The 20,664-nt window shown below is 42.2% G+C and overlaps 1 protein-coding gene across 2 annotated transcripts in view; it reads left to right on the top strand.

The window, feature by feature from the left end:
• The window catches only part of Txl (Thioredoxin-like), a 48,680-nt gene extending 36,693 nt beyond the window's left edge, over positions 1-11,987 (top strand). For both annotated transcript variants that reach the window (XM_050178259.2, XM_055070866.2), the window contains exons 7-8: positions 5,812-5,916; positions 11,756-11,987. In XM_050178259.2, coding sequence (XP_050034216.1) covers positions 5,812-5,916; positions 11,756-11,785 — 135 coding nt within the window. In that variant the 3' untranslated portion in view covers positions 11,786-11,987. The remainder of the gene's footprint in view (positions 1-5,811; positions 5,917-11,755) is intronic.
• Positions 11,988-20,664: the final 8,677 nt, after the last annotated feature.

Below are 20,664 nucleotides of genomic sequence, written 5' to 3'. Positions count from 1 at the left end.
TATGTCAGCTTTTCTACAAAATTGACGTTCCTTCCTCAGATTCTATGGTGAACAAATAGAGGTTAAATTAAACAATAATTAATAGAAGGAACTCTGGTGCTGCAATCATTCAGCCACCATGGGAATGATGAGAAGTGCATGGATTTGCCTGATCTTTGAGCTTGTGGATTCAGACGTTCTGGTGGCTTTGTTTAAAAATCTAGGCCGATAGTTCTTTTTTTTTTAAATAATTATATTCCGAACTCTAGGGTCAGCTTAGATTCGAGGATTTTAAAAAACACGCCAGTTTTTCATTGAAACTGCTAAATATGGTGCATAGCTAGGGCCATCTAGAAAAGTCGGTATCGCAGCCGCTACTAGCCGTGCCAGTAGCCAACCGTACACAAGCGAGGTCGCCATTTTGACCTGTGTCGTGTCAGCTGGGTCGGTGTGCGGCATGGTGTTATCGCGATGGCACCAAGCAGGAGATGCCACTACAGTGTCGCTTTCAAGTGAAAAGTTGTGATAGCCGCAAAGGCATCGTCGAACCTCCAAGCCAGGCGGGACTTCGGCGTCGACGAGAAAAATGTCCGTCGTTAGAGGGGACAACGACAGCAGCTTTTTTCATGCACCGCAACGAGGATGGCATTTAGCGGATCAAAGAAAGGCTGTCACCACGAAGCGGAGACAGTTTTGGCCGACTTTGTTCGGACACAGAGAGCAGCTGCCCTTCCAGTGACAACAGAAGTGCTCCAAGCGAAAGCTAGGGAACTTTTGAGGGAACGAGGCCTAACGCCAAAGGATTTCAAAGCCAGCCAGGGCTGGCTTCAGAAATTCATGAAGTACTTCGGCTTCAGCCTCCGACATCGCACTTCTATCACCCAGCAGCTGCCAAGTGATTTCGAAGAAAAGCTGATAGCTTTTCAGCGCTACATGCTGCGAAAGAGAGAAGCGGCAGGCAACAACCTTGGGCAGATTGGCAACGCCAACCACACAGCTGTGTATTTTGATATGCCAGTGGCGTACTCCGTGAATGAAAAGGGTGCTAAGGAGGTGAAGGTGCGCTCTGCGGGCTATGAGAAGCAGCACGCAACTGTGATGCTGTGCTGCACAGCTGATGGGCATAAACTCCTCCTTATATGATATTTAAAAGGAAGACGCTGCCTGCTCAAGAAACTTTCCCAGGAAATGTCATTGTGCGGGCAAATGAGAACAGGTGGATGACGGGTGCGATGGTGGAAGAGTTGGTTAAGATTGTGTGGCGACGGAGCCCTTTTGACAAAGAACTCGCTCCTTGTCGTTTACTCTTACCGTGGGCACTTGACCGACAACGTGAAGGTTGCGCTCGCCCAAGCTAACACAGACCTCGCTGTCATACTGGGCAGCATGACGGGCCAGCTGCAGCCACTTGATGTCTGCATCAACAAACCTTTCAAGGATCGTCTGCGAAAGTATTATTACACGGACTGGTTGACTGACGAAGACCACAGGCTAATGGCAACGGGCCGCATCAAATGTGCATTGCTATCGCAGCTGGCGGGCTCGGTAGCTGCAGCGTGGGACTTTATCCCAGGTACTTCTATTGTGCCTGCCTTTAGAAAGTGCAGCATATCTAATGCGCTTGATGATACCGAAGATAGTGAACTGTTTGAAGGTGACTGTGACAAGGAACACAGCGACGAGTCTAGCAGCGATGATGATATTGAATGAGCTCTGCTCGTTCAGATTCAATAAATGCTGTTTGCAGTTTGTGAACGCTGTCCTCGCTTTTTTTGTTCGGCCTACAGTCGAGGTAATACTTCCTTTCCTCTTTTTTTTTTTTTTTTTTTTTTTTTTTTTTAACATTGGACTTTAGGGGGTCGGCTTAGAATCAAGGGCAGCCTAGATTCAAGTAAATGCGGTACATTTTTTATGCCTTCATTGTCGTGAATTTTAGACTAGTCTGTACTTTTCGAAGTGCAGAAGATGCTACAAACGTGCACAATTGTTACTAATTGGGACAGTTCAACTTGTCGAGGTGGTGAAATCGAAACGCGCCAAATGTCTCAAGGCATTGGCTTGCGCGCGATAAATTCATAAGGGCGTTATATGTCACTTGTCGATGCATACGCCCATGGCACAATGGTTTGAATATCGAACTTCTCTGCTAGAGATGCTGTGTACAAATCCCGCCGTTGGACAATTTCAGTAATGTTTATTTAGTTATTTGTCACACAGCATTTTGTTGAAAATGACAAGTTTACAAAGTCATGAATCCATTTGCAGCCAGAAAGACGAGGTTTAGGCAAATCCATATGCAGTCAACGTCCAATTTTCCGGGTGAAACTTCGGATGCTCAAACTCTTTGCTGTTCGCTTTTTCGGACCTTTTTCCCCTAACTGCAGGTCCAAAGCAGCATTCATCACTGCCATTTTGATTATATCGCAGCCTCAAACCCCAAAGCTCGCACGCTGATCAGCTAGCTGTAGCCACCCACGTCACCACGGCCACTGTATCGTATTGAAACCTCAAACCATTGGTTTGCGAATCCGTAGGCAGCCGTAGCCAGCCGTAGCTATGGACATAGCCTTTTGTGTTAATCGAAATGCTTTTGGCTAGCTTTGTGATAGGTCGTGTGATCGTGTTGTGCTGCTGTGTGCTCTATTCAGTGTTTGCTTTAAAGCTTCCTGCTGTTTGGGGCTGTGCTTTTCATCGAGTGGATTCGACAGTGACAGTGATGATGCCGACTACATCTTCGTCATCTTCACCCATAGTCTCGAACCCCACAAATGCCTACTGTAGGCTGGCAATGTAAAAGAAGGCGGCCATCATCAAGCAAGTTGAAAGCAGCCAGTGACAAGCCGATGTGGCCAAGGACTTCGTAATTTCAAAGCAAACAGTTTCAAGTTTCCTGAAAAACAAGTTGAAGATCTTGGAAGTGGCCAGACAGTCAACCGGGGCCCAAAAATATAATGGGAGTCGGGGTGCTTACCCAAAGCTTGAGGAAGCGCTCCTCGTGTGGCTAAATACCATGATCGCTAAGTGAATCCTAGTCTCGTGTTACGTCTTGAAGCAAAAGGCAGAGGCTGTTGTGCTTCAAATGAACATTGAGGACTTCAAGTTCAGCAATGAGTGGCTCATAAATTTCAAGAATCGCAATGACCTGAATTTCAATAAGATGTGCAGCAAAAGCGGCCATGTCGACAATTCAGCTGTCGTGCAGTATCAGAATGTAACGCTGCATTCTTTGTTGCAGAAGTTTGCGCCTGAGAACATATTCCGCTGCGATGAAACTGGATTGTTCTAGACAGTGCTCCCAGAGAAGATGCTTGCATTTGCTGGTGACCTCTGCCATGGCGGCAAACGCAGCAAAGAGCGGCTGTCCATCCTCGTTAGCGGCAACATGTCAGGCAGCAGGAAGCTTCCGATAATCAAAGAATCCAAGGTGTTTTAAGGGCACAACCCTACATTTTCGGTATGAGGTTAATAAGAAAGCCTGGATAACACAGCAGTTATTTGAAGTGTGCATTCGCAAGTTGTACAGAAGGTTCGAATAGCAGAATCAAAAAGTTCTGCTCTTTGTGGACAACTTTGCTGCGCATGACCACATCAAAGATCTAAAAGCTGTACAGGTGGAATTTCTGCCGCCGAACACCACATTACTCCTGCAGCCGATAGACCAAGGCGTGATCCACAACCTAAAGCTTCTTTACAGGTCATGCGTGCTCAACCGCATAGTGCTGTGCGTAGACAGTGGTAAAAGTTACACCATTGACCTAAGGTTGGCTGTTGGCATGCTTGCAGACTCGTGGAAGACTTTACACAAGAGACGCTTTGCAACTGCTTTCACCACGCTGGCTTCACACTTGGCACCGAGACAGCTGACTCGCCAGGAGAGAACGACACCGTGTACTATCTATCTCCTTCCATAGACTTTGTGTTCGACGACCTGCGCGCCACTGACTTTTCTATTCCAGCCAGGGACAACTTTTGAAGGATTCGCCGACACCGATAAATACATATCTCAAACTCTGTGCAGAGTTAACCAATGATGAAATCGTCCGTCAAGTGATGGTGGATTTTGATGACTCCGACACTGAAAATGAAGAGCCACCGCCTGCTCAGCCGACGAGCTCCGAGTTGACTTGAGTACTTAAGGTGCTGTGATCAGTGTACAGTGACGATATGACCCTGGCTGAAATTGAAGCAAACATAATCGCGTGCAAGCTGAACACCATGCAAAAGAGGATCAGCGATTTTTTCGCACTGCTAAAGCAGTAATAGGTAGTCTTGGCCCAGCTCAAGATAACGCCGGCGACATTGACGGCACCCGTTGATGAATTTTAATTTTTTATTTTTATAAGCAGCTCTTTTCAGAGCCACCGCAGTGATGCATTGGCAGAGTTGTGCAAGTCTGATAATCCATCCTTGTCCCCTTCCATCCAAGAAATACAAAAAAAAATTGTGTTTTCTGCATGCTTATGATTTTTCGAATGTTTCCAGGGTCCTTTGGGAGTCAGAAAAATTTGACGTTGACTGTAATTCTCATAATTACCATGCTGGCTGAGCGCTCCCCATTGCAGCTTCTGTATACACAAGCGCCAGAGTTCTTTCTGCTAATTATTGCATGAAATTCTATCTTAGCAATAGAGGTGTGCAGCTGGCACTTGTCTGACGTCCGCGCGCTTTGCTCTTTGCACCTATGTTATGTTGGCTGCGGTAGGCGTGCAGTGTGAATCCATATCCTTCGAAGCTTTGGCTCTGCTGGAAAGGTGCGACACGTCTTGTCTCACCCAACAATACTTTTCTCACACCCTTGCGTGCAGCAGCGTAGAGGTATCCTCCTGCATTGTGCCAGGTTCTTTACTGATCGCATTACAAAGCAGCACACAGTCCAAATGGCAATGTTGAAGACTTGGGCATAAGCCCTGCTTACGAAAACAAGTATGCTGCCATGAGCAACTGCTGTACAGTTGAAACGTTGTTCGCTGCCATCCATGCGGGTGGAGAGACACAAGCGATGGCTGGCACGCTGGTATCTGGCACAAGCAACAACACAGAAACATCACTCCCTAGCAGAACTTTTTGTTGGGCTAGCACTCCCTAGCCCACGGCACAGCCGCTAGACGTGGTATTTTGTGAAAAATGCATTAAATTCATTATTTTGCACTAATTTCTGCCTGAAAACAAGGTCGTGTCAATTATTTTCAGCACCCAAGCTTTCGTTTAAGCTAAAAATCTCTGCGGCAAAAGTTTTGTTCAGTATCCCTTTAAAATTTCTCCAGTGGTGGGAAGAATCGAAGCCATGTTGCATTTGTTCCTCAAGCACAGCAGCCTGACACCATAGGACTGCGTCATGAATGCCCACGAGGTGCGAAGGATTAATTCTCAACCTTAGCATACAGTGGTGCGCCATGCATCTTAGCTGCCATGCAAAAGAAAGAGGAGTTATCACGAACTTTGCTGGCACGCCGCTAGGTGGCGTAACATATCCAGAGGGAAGGACAAGAGAAAGGCCAGGCTAGGCCAGGCTGCTGTACATGTATCATACATAATGCATTTTGGCAATGGCAATACAGTCTGTCACTACATTCCTTAAATGCTAAAAGCACAAACATCTGCAGTCATCATCAGATGGGATCTGTTGGAATGTTTTTCTCTGGTGTCCCTGTCTCTAAAGGCTGGTAGAAGATAAGCGATGATGGGTGATGTGGTTATCTCACTACTGTTTCATACCAATGTGGTGATCTTATGAAGGATCTGTGGATAATTCATGTTGTTGCCTAGTGTCACTGTATAAATTTTTATTTATGCAGATAGGAGAAGCGGTAGTAATCCCATTACCATTTTCAGATCTTTATCAAGGACAACCAGACAGGAACAGAAACCACGCGTGTCAACTACCTAGTGATCTATGGCAGCCCAATCAACGCTACGAACATGGGAGATTTCAAACGAGTAAGTTTGATGATGCATTTGTATACACTTGCAAGCATCCACTGTGTGTATATATGTCATGTTGTATCCTAATGCATTCTAATGCATCCATCTAATGCATCCTTTATTGTACCGTGCACCCAATTTTTCACAGCCAGAAATGAAAAATGCAAAGTACTACAATGCAAAGTTTTATTAAAATCAAGTAACTACGGTGTTGAGTATATTCTTTTAGTAGAAGTTGATATTGCTTTTTCAAAATTGTGCCAATTTCTGAGGGGTCAATCTATAACAACGTCATAAAATCTTGCTCGTGCCTTTGTGAAGCCATTCCAGCTCTTTACCTGTATTTTTTTGGGTTAAGCTTGGAAGTGCCAATGTACAGTGAAATTCCAATAATTCAAACTGCTCTGTTGGTCCCAGGAAACTCCTGCGTGTTTAGCTAAAGAAGAACTCCCTTGAATTCCAACTCCAGAAAGTACACAGTGGTTATTTTGAACAAAATTTCTCACTCCCGTGGACCACTTTTAAGTGAAACCTGAGCCAGCGGCAAAAGTTTAATGCATCGCTAGTTGGGTGAGGATGTGCAGAAAGCGGAGACTTAACGAGTACAGTTGTGCACCCTGTTTTCCCATCTGGCTTAACAGAAACAGGAAGGGGCCCCTATAGTCTGCTCTTGATCATGTTACTGGGTGCTCACCTACCCCCCCTCCTAGCACGTGCTTGATCATGTTCCTACGCATGCTATCCCTTGCCCTCCCTCACTCTCTCTCCCAGCATGTGCTTGATCATGTCATCTCCAACACTGGGCACGCAGGAGCGTGCATTTAGCTCAGCTCATCCTCGCATCCACAGCAAACGGCATGTGAGGCGCAATCTTATCGCACTTGTGCTTTTAGGTAACTTAGGATTCTTCTGGCACATGTCGCATGCTGATGGAGGAAAGATAAGACTTTCAGTGCGAGCCCAGTGACGAATTTGATTTTGTGTGCTGTACCGCACAATTGATTGGGCATTATGTTCAAAGGGGCTCTCCTTAGTTTGAACTGTGTCTTATTCTAATACATTTCCAGTCCCTTCGGAGTTCGAATAAACAATAGTCTGCTTTACAAACGAGAGGAGCTTGTGATGGTGGCAGTAAGCAGATGGCTGACTAGACTCGCTACTGAAATTGCACCCTGGTACTGCTGTACAGCCATTTGACCACATATTTATACAGTAGTAGAACCCCATTGATATGTTTTTCAAGGGGCTGTGGAAGAAAATTGTAACAGTGAGGAAGGCTGCAGTCATCACGGCAACATCAGAAACAGCTCTGAATGACTGCCAATATAGTTATTAAATGTCTCTGTGCTCGTGCTGTGACTGGGTACGGCGCATACATGCGTGTATAATTAAAAGGCACATACAACGTTGTGTGACTGTGGCTCCTTTTCATTCTTGGTGAACTTCACCGAAATATTTTGTGTATGCTTCACCACCGAATGCAGCTCTATTGCAGCGAAGCTGACTAAAGACATTGGCGATTCGGCAACGCCTGTAAAACCCTTGCCAGCCCCAAAACAAATTGAAGCCTTGCACTCGACGGATTTAGCCTAGTGTGCATGTGCATAGTGTGCGTTAGGTTTTACCCATGTGCACTTCTTCGGGTGCTTTGTCAACTGCTCTGTGCACGTTTTCTCCCGATATACTTGTGCAGTGCCCGGCTTGTCCAACTTCATCACTTATTGCAAGCTTCTATCCCATGTTGCAATGCATACATTCATTATCCTCGTAGCAACATAAGAGAGCAAGTTTCCCTTGGCATTGCTCAGTTTGCGTGACAGCCACATTCAGACGCATCGTAAGATGCGAGGACATTACAGAATGGCGACGCATCAAATGGGAACATAATAAATACATGCAGGGTGTCTACCAACCGGGAAAACAGGGAATTCTCAGGGATTTTTAATAGTCTGGGAATTATCTGGGAAAATTCAGGGAATTTGTGCTTCTGTCAGGGAAAATTAGCTGTAATTTTATTGAAAGCAAACAAAAGTCACGGCAGTGCTGGCTTGAGTAACAGAGGGATCGTAAGAAATCGCAATTTGATGCCATCTCGTTGGCTGGAGGAGTTTCCAGTGTACAATCAATAACCAACTTTCTGGACACGCGAAAATTCAGACGGCTTCATGGAACCACCACGTACCCCATAGAGACAATGTATAAGAACGTCTGAAATTTCAGACGCAAAAACCCTTCGCCATCTGACTTTCCTGATTTTTTGCTGTGACCACTAATCCGAAATAGCATTAATAAAGCCCCCCACTGCCGCCGTTTTGATTACCTCACCGCTTTAAACCGGCGCTCTCGCATGCAGATCCGCTGGCAGTCGTAGCGACTACCACAACAAACGCTAGGCCTAGGTGCTTCAACATTTGCTATTAAGCTTTTTGCCTGCAGGGTCTTGTTTTTCATTGAAAGAATTCGCCGCTGTCAGCAATGGCATTGACTCTGCCGTTGTGATCCTCCATATTGGCTTTGAAGCTCGGAAAGCACGGCGCGTTGCATAATGCCTGGTCCCAAAAGTCAGCTTCGCCTCAATGTAGAAATGTTACTCGGTGAAGCATAGGCAAAAGTATTGCGCTGAAGCATAACAACTGTGGGAAGGCGCAATTGTCACGGGACACTGTATGTATTCCTTAATTATACATGCATCTACCCGCCATCTCATGTCGCAATATGAGCACCGATATGGCTAATAAGTGCATTGGCAGGCTTTTTAGGATGTGCCTGTGGCATTTTGAGCCCTTAAGGGCAGTAAAAGACATGCATTCATTTTTTCGAAATGCCTGACTTTTCGAAGTTTTCGCGGCCTAGGGAGCCCAAAAAATCTTACATTGACTGTAAAACTGACCAAGAGAATCCTTCAAATGGTCCGTGGGACACACGCGTGGTGGAAGGAGGACGAGAACATAAAGGACCTATGCATTGAGGAATGAATGGGAAAGGAAGCGTGCTGCCACTTCTTTCAAGGAGCTTGAGCTCAAGAAAACAGTGTTGGCTGACACCGAGATGCAGGTGTCCCTCATCCAAACCAAAATAAACTCTTTAAAGCAGTGAAACGCAGCACTGAGGTGTTGTACATGGGCTGAGAGTATGTCAGGACAGTTGAGGTGGACCCATCACCTATTGAGAGAGAATCTCACTTGTGACAAAGTTCGGGCCTCATACCAATTCTCGTGCAAGCCATGGAGAAGCACATAGCGAGATGCTTGTGGCGATCTCGCTTGAGCATTTATTCTGGATTTCTCAAGCTGACAGGCAGCCACGGCAGTGCTCGCATATCGCTTGCCGCCTGCGATCCCTCTTTGCAGTTGTTATAGCAGTGCCATTTTTTAATGTCGACAGCTGCGGCTTGTTGCACGCAATCGTAGCGCCCAGGAAGCAGTTAAATGAGTGAACACAATCTGCAGCCGGATGGAGGAAGGTGGTGGGGAGGGGCACTGGCCTCCCCACCATTATAGTTTTCTCACATCAGCTCTGCTATCCCTCTATTTCAATTTTTTCATGCAACCCGGTTATAACAATGGAATTTTCATGTCACTTGAATATTGTTATAAGTGGGTTCAACTGTATACTTAGACTTAAGGAGCGGAGTTGGCTCTTCAAAAATGAAGCCCAAGCCGGCGTAGCTACCATAGCACAGTGTGGTGGGTGTTCGTCATGCTGATTGAGTCTACGCAGTTGTGATAGTGTTTGATTCATTGTGGCATGCTGTCCAAGGGCATTACAACATCTTGTCAGGTCATGGCTATACTAATCGTGTAAGGTATATGCCCCTGGTATAACATTCTGGCTGTAACATAAGCTCTTGTTGTTTGCTCATGACCAGACATTGTGCACATGTTTGCTTTAGTTGAGAACGATTAGGAAGCAGTTTGTATGTACACATGTAACATTTGCATGTCAATAAGGAGGTGGCACGTCACTGCGTGTGGTATTATGTATTGTGCCTGTTGTCTCGGGTTGTGCACATGGTATGCATTTTCCACAAGTTTCTCTTTTTTGATTTGCACATATTGCGTAATGCCTTTGTTTGTAATAAGGAAAACAGTGGGACGTGTGCAAGAAAGACAAGTGCTCGATTTATGCAAAAGAAATGGAAGGGTTTCAAATGCAGCACACATCCAGCCAGAACTATCTGGTATATAATGGGAATTGAAATTGAAATCCAGTCCACTTCCCTTCTCTACACCTCTGCATGTCTTACTGGCTTCCTGTTTATACACAAATATGTGCCAACTCCCAGTAAAACCTGTTGTATAATTGCTTGAACTCAAGGTCATTGTACTAACTCCAGTTGCAAGATTGCATAGTTCTATAATGTTTTGGGTACTTCGCATCACTAAGAAATCTAATCAAGCACATTAAGAGTGGTAGCACTGCTTTCAAAGCTTGTATTATGTAGAAATCAATTGACACTAGATGTAAGTTCCGAACTGTGCTTGTAGTGAACCTATATACATTTTTGAAAAGCTCCAGTGTCAATAAATGTTTTTTAGGCTGCTTCTATATGTTTGTGTAGCATTCATGACTGATATTTTTGCTATCTGAAGGCTTCCAACTGGGTCAGGGCAACATGTATGTTACATTAACATATGTTCTTGACGCGATGGGTGAGTGGTACCAATTTCTGTAGGTGCATACAAATTATAAGAGGATGTCCACTGTCAAGTTCAGTGACGTAACCTCTGAATTCAGTATATAAAAATCAAGTATTTCAGAATGCTAAATGCATAATTTGCTGCGCATTTCTTGACAAAACCATCTGTCAGTGTTGTGCAAAAATTGAAGGGCTCTTAATAGAGTATTGCGAATAAAGTAAAGCATTTTCGGAACTACTGGTGGCAGATATAAAATACAAAGTGCAGTTTCTCCACATGTCCACAGCCCTGTCATGGCACTCGTAAGGGATACAATAAACCAATAAAGGAAGACTGTGGTCGCAACGTATGTTCAGAAGTTTCTGGTGGAAAGTGTACTACATCTTTATAAAAGCTGGCTGAAAGTGTTTCTTGCCGACCAGCGGTAATCAAGGGTGAATAGTATATTTGTAATCAAACACCCGCCATGGTTGCTTGTGGCTATGGTGTTGAGCTGCTAAGTATGAGGTCATGGGATCAAATCCTAGCCACAGCGGCTGCATTTCGATGGGGCCACAATGCGAAAACACTCATGTACTTAATTTAGGTGCATGTTGAAGAACCCCTGGTGGTCCAAAGTATTCCGTAGTCCCCCTCACTACGGTGTGCCTCATAAACAGATCATGGTTTTGTCACAGAAAACCCCATAATTTAATTAATTTTGTAATTTAACACAGTGAAGAAGCCTCTTGCTGCTTGCTTTTCTAAAAGCCTGTCGCAGTAGCTGGATTCAGAAACCTTTTCTCCTCGATAACACACCATTGTGAACTGATATAAATCTGAAAGGTGTTTCTTCTCAAGTTTTTATTGTGGAACTATAAGTGCAACTGAATCCTGCACATATTCTGTGGCCACCTATGCTAGGGACACGTCCTATTTTGCCTCTAGCAATATGGCCACCGCGGCATCACTCGCTTCCTTAGGCTGCAGGCACTGCCACTCCAGATGATTTATATAACCTCCTTGGTGGCCACTTGATGGATAGTCATCGTAACGAAGTTGCCAAGCTTGCCGTAACAGATGAAGAAAGGTCATAATAAGAATCATAACATATAAAACAAATCGTCACTAATTACACACCCATCATAAGAAAGATTCCTAATTGCTATCACCTAGTAAGGATGGATGTGCTGAAAAATTAAAAGTAACTGGTCAATGATAAACTTTTGTTTCAGGTGGCTGGAAAGAAAGGAGAAAGTCATTAGGAAGCAAGAAGAACATGCCTTACACAGGAGTGGCCTTGTGATTTACTGCTTTGCTTTAGTATGCAATTTTCGGGGGCTGGAGAAGCATCACCCTGAGCAGGATTTTCGACGTGGCGTCAGCTCAGGAAAGGGTGCCACAGAAACTCATTCTGATGCACATGTACATTTAATGCTAAAATAAAGCGTTTTTCAGGGCCTTTGACTTCCTTCTCTTTTGGTCAGCAACAGCTGCACACATGAGCTTTGATGTCTTAAGAGTACTGACATGACATTTCTTCCTTGTCATTTGTTGGTTTCTTTTTTGCAATTAATAAAGCTTTATACATTCAAAAACCCTTGAATAAGTACTGGGAATTATTGCAATGCCCAAAATAATTTACTCTAACGTAATTGACTGTACTTGTTCTTACAAACCAGTTTTGGTTTTCGCAGTCAATTTTCGAATATCTTCCTATTCTTCGCGTGAACAACTTGTGAGCACGTACATTTTCATGAATAATTTAGGCGCCAAACAAGCGCTTTTTAATATAAGTGAGAAAATTTGCCTGCTTCAAAATTTTACGAGGCTATTATAGCCTTGCCATTTCTCCCAAGAAAGGCAATTCTCAAATATGTGTTTATTCTTCCTTTGAACCACTTGTAACCACGTGGATTATCACGAGGAATGATTTTGACGCCGAACAAGCCCTTTTTTCAAACAAGTGAAAACATTTGCCTGAATCAAAATTTTACTGGGCCTTACTGAGCCTTACTTATAGCCTTACCATTTTTCCCAAAAAAGGCAATTCTCAAATATCCGCTTATTCTTCGTTTGAACCAATTGCGACCGCGTCCATTATCATACGGAATTATTTAGACGCCGAACAAGCGCTTTTTCAGACAAGTGAGAAAGCATGCCTGAATCAAAATTTTACTGGGCTATAGCCTTACCATTTTTCCCAAAACGGGCAATTCTCAAATATGTGCTTATTCTTCGTTTGAACAAATTGCGACCGCGTGCATTATCATAACGAATGATTTAGACGCCGAACAAGCGCTTTTTCAGACAAGTGAAAAAATTTGCCTGAATCAAAATGTTACTGGGCTATAAGCCTTACCATTTTTCCAAAAAAAGGCAATTGTCAAATATGTGCTTAATCTTCGTTTGAACCAATTGCGACCGCGTGCATTATCATAAGGAATGATTTAGACGCCGAACAAGCGCTTTTTCAGACAAGTGAAAAAATTTCCCTGAATCAAAATTTTACTGGGCTATAGCCTTAACATTTTTCCCAAAACGGGCAATTCTCAAATATCTGCTTATTCTTCGTTTGAACCAATTGCAACCGCGTGCATTATCATACGGAATGATTTAGACGCCGAACAAGCGCTTTTTCAGACAAGTGAGAAAGTTTGCCTGAATCAAAATTTTACTGGGCTATAGCCTTGCCATTTTTCCCAAAAAAGGCAATTCTCAAATATCTACTTATTCTTCGTTTGAACCAATTGCGACCGCGTGCATTATCATAAGGAATGATTTAGACGCCGAACAAGCGCTTTTTCAGACAAGTGAGAAAATTTGCCTGAATCAAAATTTTGCTGGGCTATAGCCTTACCATTTTCCCAAAAAAGGCAATTCTCAAATATCCGCTTATTCGTTTGAACCAATTGCGACCGCGTGGATTATCATAAGGAATGATTTAGACGCCGAACAAGCGCTTTTTCAGACAAGTGAGAAAATTTGCCTGAATCAAAATTTTACTGGCTTATAATAGCCTTACCATTTTTCCCAATAAAGGCAATTCTCAAATATCCGCTTATTCTTCGTTTGAACCAATTGCGACCGCGTGCATTATCATAACGAATGATTTAGACGCCGAACAAGCGCTTTTTCAGACAAGTGAAAAAAAATTTGCCTGAATCAAAATTTTACTGGGCTATAGCCTTACCATTTTTCCAAAAAAAAGGAATTCTCAAATATGTGCCTAATCTTCGTTTGAACCAATTGCGACCGCGTGCATTATCATAACGAATGATTTAGACGCCGAACAAGCGCTTTTTCAGACAAGTGAAAAAAAATTTGCCTGAATCAAAATTTTACTGGGCCTTTTTTACCTTACCATTTTTCCCAAAAAAGGCAATTCTCAAATATCCGCTTATTCTTCGTTTGAACCAATTGCGACCGCGTGCATTATCATAACGAATGATTTAGACGCCGAACAAGCGCTTTTTAAGACAAGTGAAAAAAAATTTGCCTGAATCAAAATTTTACTGGGCTTATAGCCTTACCATTTTTCCAAAAAAAGGCAATTCTCAAATATGTGCCTAATCTTCGTTTGAACCAATTGCGACCGCGTGCATTATCATACGGAATTATTTAGACGCCGAACAAGCGCTTTTTCAGACAAGTGAGAAAGCTTGCCTGAATCAAAATTTTACTGGGCTATAGACTTACCATTTTTCCCGAAACGGGCAATTCTCAAATATGTGCTTATTCTTCGTTTGAACCAATTGCAACCGCGTGCGTTATCATAAGGAATGATTTAGACGCCGAACAAGCGCTTTTTCAGACAAGTGAGAAAATTTGCCTGAATCAAGATTTTACTGGGCTATAATATAGCCTTACCATTTTTCCCAAAAAAGGCAATTCTCAAATATCCGCTTATTCGTTTGAACCAATTGCGACCGCGTGGATTATCATAAGGAATGATTTAGACGCCGAACAAACGCTTTTTCAGGCAAGCGAGAAAATTTGCCTGAATCAAAATTTTACTGGGCTATAATAGCCTTACCGTTTTTCCCAAAAAAGGCAATTCTCAAATATCTGCTTATTCTTCGTTTGAACCAATTGCGACCGCGTGCATTATCATAAGGAATTATTTAGACGCCGAACAAGCGCTTTTTCAGGCAAGCGAGAAAATTTGCCTAAATCAAAATTTTACTGGGCTATAGCCTTACCATTTTTCCCAAAAAAGGCAATTCTCAAATATCCGCTTATTCTTCGTTTGAACCAATTGCGACCGCGTGCATTACCATAAGGAATGATTTAGACGCCGAACAAGCGCTTTTTCAGACAAGTGAGAAAATTTGCCTGAAACAAAATTTTACTGGGCTATAGCCTTAACATTTTTCCCAAAAAAGGCAATTCTCAAATATCCGCTTATTCTTCGTTTGAACCAATTGCGACCGCGAGCATTATCATAAGGAATGATTTAGACGCCGAACAAGCGCTTTTTCAGGCAAGCGAGAAAATTTGCCTGAATCAAAATTTTACTGGGCTATAGCCTTACCATTTTTCCCAAAAAAGGCAATTCTCAAATATCCGCTTATTCTTCGTTTGAACCAATTGCGACCGCGTCCATTATCATACGGAATTACTTAGACGCCGAACAAGCGCTTTTTCAGACAAGTGAGAAAGCTTGCCTGAATCAAAATTTTACTGGGCTATAGCCTTACCATTTTTCCCAAAACGGGCAATTCTCAAATATGTGCTTATTCTTCGTTTGAACTAATTCCGACCGCGTGCATTATCATAAGGAATGATTTAGACGCCGAACAAGCGCTTTTTCAGGCAAGCGAGAAAATTTGCCTAAATCAAAATTTTACTGGGCCTTAACATTTTTCCCAAAAAAGGCAATTCTCAAATATCCGCTTATTCTTCGTTTGAACCAATTGCGACCGCGAGCATTATCATAAGGAATGATTTAGACGCCGAACAAGCGCTTTTTCAGGCAAGCGAGAAAATTTGCCTGAATCAAAATTTTACTGGGCTATAGCCTTACCATTTTTCCCAAAAAAGGCAATTCTCAAATATCCGCTTATTCTTCGTTTGAACCAATTGCGACCGCGTCCATTATCATACGGAATTATTTAGACGCCGAACAAGCACTTTTTCAGACAAGTGAGAAAGCTTGCCTGAATCAAAATTTTACTGGGCCTATACAAGCGCTTTTTCAGACAAGTGAGAAAATTTGCCTGAAACAAAATTTTACTGGGCTATAGCCTTAACATTTTTCCCAAAAAAAGGCAATTCTCAAATATCCGCTTATTCTTCGTTTGAACCAATTGCGACCGCGAGCATTATCATAAGGAATGATTTAGACGCCGAACAAGCGCTTTTTCAGGCAAGCGAGAAAATTTGCCTGAATCAAAATCCGCTTATTCTTCGTTTGAACCAATTGCGACCGCGTGCATTATCATAACGAATGATTTAGACGCCGAACAAGCGCTTTTTCAGACAAGTGAAAAAAAATTTGCCTGAATCAAAATTTTACTGGGCTATAGCCTTACCATTTTTCCCAAAAAAGGCAATTGTCAAATATGTGCTTAATCTTCGTTTGAACCAATTGCGACCGCGTGCATTATCATACGGAATTATTTAGACGCCGAACAAGCGCTTTTTCAGACAAGTGAGAAAGCTTGCCTGAATCAAAATTTTACTGGGCTATAGCCTTACCATTTTTCCCAAAACGGGCAATTCTCAAATATGTGCTTATTCTTCGTTTGAACCAATTGCAACCGCGTGCATTATCATAAGGAATGATTTAGACGCCGAACAAGCGCTTTTTCAGACAAGTGAGAAAATTTGCCTGAATCAAGATTTTACTGGGCTATAATATAGCCTTACCATTTTTCCCAAAAAAGGCAATTCTCAAATATCCGCTTATTCGTTTGAACCAATTGCGACCGCGTGGATTATCATAAGGAATGATTTAGACGCCGAACAAACGCTTTTTCAGGCAAGCGAGAAAATTTGCCTGAATCAAAATTTTACTGGGCTATAGCCTTACCGTTTTTCCCAAAAAAGGCAATTCTCAAATATCCGCTTATTCTTCGTTTGAACCAATTGCGACCGCGTGCATTACCATAAGGAATGATTTAGACGCCGAACAAGCGCTTTTTCAGACAAGTGAGAAAATTTGCCTGAAACAAAATTTTACTGGGCTATAGCCTTACCATTTTTCCCAAAAAAGGCAATTCTCAAATATCCGCTTATTCTTCGTTTGAACCAATTGCGACCGCGTGCATTATCATAAGGAATGATTTAGACGCCGAACAAGCGCTTTTTCAGGCAAGCGAGAAAATTTGCCTGAATCAAAATTTTACTGGGCTATAGCCTTACCATTTTTCCCAAAAAAGGCAATTCTCAAATATCCGCTTATTCTTCGTTTGAACCAATTGCGACCGCGTCCATTATCATACGGAATTATTTAAACGCCGAACAAGCGCTTTTTCAGACAAGTGAGAAAGCTTGCCTGAATCAAAATTTTACTGGGCTATAGCCTTACCATTTTTCCCAAAACGGGCAATTCTCAAATATGTGCTTATTCTTCGTTTGAACCAATTGCGACCGCGTGGATTATCATAAGGAATGATTTAGACGCCGAACAAACGCTTTTTCAGGCAAGCGAGAAAATTTGCCTGAATCAAAATTTTACTGGGCTATAATAGCCTTACCGTTTTTCCCAAAAAAGGCAATTCTCAAATATCTGCTTATTCTTCGTTTGAACCAATTGCGACCGCGTGCATTATCATAAGGAATTATTTAGACGCCGAACAAGCGCTTTTTCAGGCAAGCGAGAAAATTTGCCTAAATCAAAATTTTACTGGGCTATAGCCTTACCATTTTTCCCAAAAAAGGCAATTCTCAAATATCCGCTTATTCTTCGTTTGAACCAATTGCGACCGCGTGCATTACCATAAGGAATGATTTAGACGCCGAACAAGCGCTTTTTCAGACAAGTGAGAAAATTTGCCTGAAACAAAATTTTACTGGGCTATAGCCTTAACATTTTTCCCAAAAAAGGCAATTCTCAAATATCCGCTTATTCTTCGTTTGAACCAATTGCGACCGCGAGCATTATCATAAGGAATGATTTAGACGCCGAACAAGCGCTTTTTCAGGCAAGCGAGAAAATTTGCCTGAATCAAAATTTTACTGGGCTATAGCCTTACCATTTTTCCCAAAAAAGGCAATTCTCAAATATCCGCTTATTCTTCGTTTGAACCAATTGCGACCGCGTCCATTATCATACGGAATTACTTAGACGCCGAACAAGCGCTTTTTCAGACAAGTGAGAAAGCTTGCCTGAATCAAAATTTTACTGGGCTATAGCCTTACCATTTTTCCCAAAACGGGCAATTCTCAAATATGTGCTTATTCTTCGTTTGAACTAATTCCGACCGCGTGCATTATCATAAGGAATGATTTAGACGCCGAACAAGCGCTTTTTCAGGCAAGCGAGAAAATTTGCCTAAATCAAAATTTTACTGGGCCTTAACATTTTTCCCAAAAAAGGCAATTCTCAAATATCCGCTTATTCTTCGTTTGAACCAATTGCGACCGCGAGCATTATCATAAGGAATGATTTAGACGCCGAACAAGCGCTTTTTCAGGCAAGCGAGAAAATTTGCCTGAATCAAAATTTTACTGGGCTATAGCCTTACCATTTTTCCCAAAAAAGGCAATTCTCAAATATCCGCTTATTCTTCGTTTGAACCAATTGCGACCGCGTCCATTATCATACGGAATTATTTAGACGCCGAACAAGCACTTTTTCAGACAAGTGAGAAAGCTTGCCTGAATCAAAATTTTACTGGGCCTATACAAGCGCTTTTTCAGACAAGTGAGAAAATTTGCCTGAAACAAAATTTTACTGGGCTATAGCCTTAACATTTTTCCCAAAAAAAGGCAATTCTCAAATATCCGCTTATTCTTCGTTTGAACCAATTGCGACCGCGAGCATTATCATAAGGAATGATTTAGACGCCGAACAAGCGCTTTTTCAGGCAAGCGAGAAAATTTGCCTGAATCAAAATCCGCTTATTCTTCGTTTGAACCAATTGCGACCGCGTGCATTATCATAACGAATGATTTAGACGCCGAACAAGCGCTTTTTCAGACAAGTGAAAAAAAATTTGCCTGAATCAAAATTTTACTGGGCTATAGCCTTACCATTTTTCCCAAAAAAGGCAATTGTCAAATATGTGCTTAATCTTCGTTTGAACCAATTGCGACCGCGTGCATTATCATACGGAATTATTTAGACGCCGAACAAGCGCTTTTTCAGACAAGTGAGAAAGCTTGCCTGAATCAAAATTTTACTGGGCTATAGCCTTACCATTTTTCCCAAAACGGGCAATTCTCAAATATGTGCTTATTCTTCGTTTGAACCAATTGCAACCGCGTGCATTATCATAAGGAATGATTTAGACGCCGAACAAGCGCTTTTTCAGACAAGTGAGAAAATTTGCCTGAATCAAGATTTTACTGGGCTATAATATAGCCTTACCATTTTTCCCAAAAAAGGCAATTCTCAAATATCCGCTTATTCGTTTGAACCAATTGCGACCGCGTGGATTATCATAAGGAATGATTTAGACGCCGAACAAACGCTTTTTCAGGCAAGCGAGAAAATTTGCCTGAATCAAAATTTTACTGGGCTATAGCCTTACCGTTTTTCCCAAAAAAGGCAATTCTCAAATATCCGCTTATTCTTCGTTTGAACCAATTGCGACCGCGTGCATTACCATAAGGAATGATTTAGACGCCGAACAAGCGCTTTTTCAGACAAGTGAGAAAATTTGCCTGAAACAAAATTTTACTGGGCTATAGCCTTACCATTTTTCCCAAAAAAGGCAATTCTCAAATATCCGCTTATTCTTCGTTTGAACCAATTGCGACCGCGTGCATTATCATAAGGAATGATTTAGACGCCGAACAAGCGCTTTTTCAGGCAAGCGAGAAAATTTGCCTGAATCAAAATTTTACTGGGCTATAGCCTTACCATTTTTCCCAAAAAAGGCAATTCTCAAATATCCGCTTATTCTTCGTTTGAACCAATTGCGACCGCGTCCATTATCATACGGAATTATTTAAACGCCGAACAAGCGCTTTTTCAGACAAGTGAGAAAGCTTGCCTGAATCAAAATTTTACTGGGCTATAGCCTTACCATTTTTCCCAAAACGGGCAATTCTCAAATATGTGCTTATTCTTCGTTTGAACTAATTCCGACCGCGTGCATTATCATAAGGAATGATTTAGACGCCGAACAAGCGCTTTTTCAGGCAAGCGAGAAAATTTGCCTGAATCAAAATTTTACTGGGCTATAGCCTTACCATTTTTCCCAAAAAAAGCAATTCTCAAATATCCGCTTATTCTTCGTTTGAACCAATTGCGACCGCGTGCATTATCATAACGAATGATTTAGACGCCGAACAAGCGCTTTTTCAGACAAGTGAAAAAAAATTTGCCTGAATCAAAATTTTACTGGGCTATAGCCTTACCATTTTTCCAAAAAAAGGCAATTCTCAAATATCTACTTATTCTTCGTTTGAACCAATTGCGACTGCGTGCATTATCATAAGGAATGATTTAGACGCCGAACAAGCGCTTTTTCAGACAAGTGAGAAAATTTGCCTGAATCAAAATTTTACTGGGCTATACCATTTTTCCCAAAAAAGGCAATTCTCAAATATCCGCTTATTCTTCGTTTGAACCAATTGCGACCGCGTCCATTATCATACGGAATTATTTAGACGCCGAACAAGCGCTTTTTCAGACAAGCGAGAAAATTTGCCTAAATCAAAATTTTACTGGGCTATAGCCTTACCATTTTTCCCAAAAAAGGCAATTCTCAAATATCCGCTTATTCTTCGTTTGAACCAATTGCGACCGCGTGCATTACCATAAGGAATGATTTAGACGCCGAACAAGCGCTTTTTCAGACAAGTGAGAAAATTTGCCTGAAACAAAATTTTACTGGGCTATAGCCTTAACATTTTTCCCAAAAAAGGCAATTCTCAAATATCCGCTTATTCTTCGTTTGAACCAATTGCGACCGCGAGCATTATCATAAGGAATGATTTAGACGCCGAACAAGCGCTTTTTCAGGCAAGC

This window comes from Dermacentor andersoni, chromosome 5 (genome assembly GCF_023375885.2).
Source record: "Dermacentor andersoni chromosome 5, qqDerAnde1_hic_scaffold, whole genome shotgun sequence".
In the NCBI taxonomy this organism is placed as follows: domain Eukaryota; kingdom Metazoa; phylum Arthropoda; class Arachnida; order Ixodida; family Ixodidae; genus Dermacentor; species Dermacentor andersoni.
Note: the sequence above shows the minus strand (reverse complement) of the source record. Positions and strands in the feature narration are given on the sequence as shown.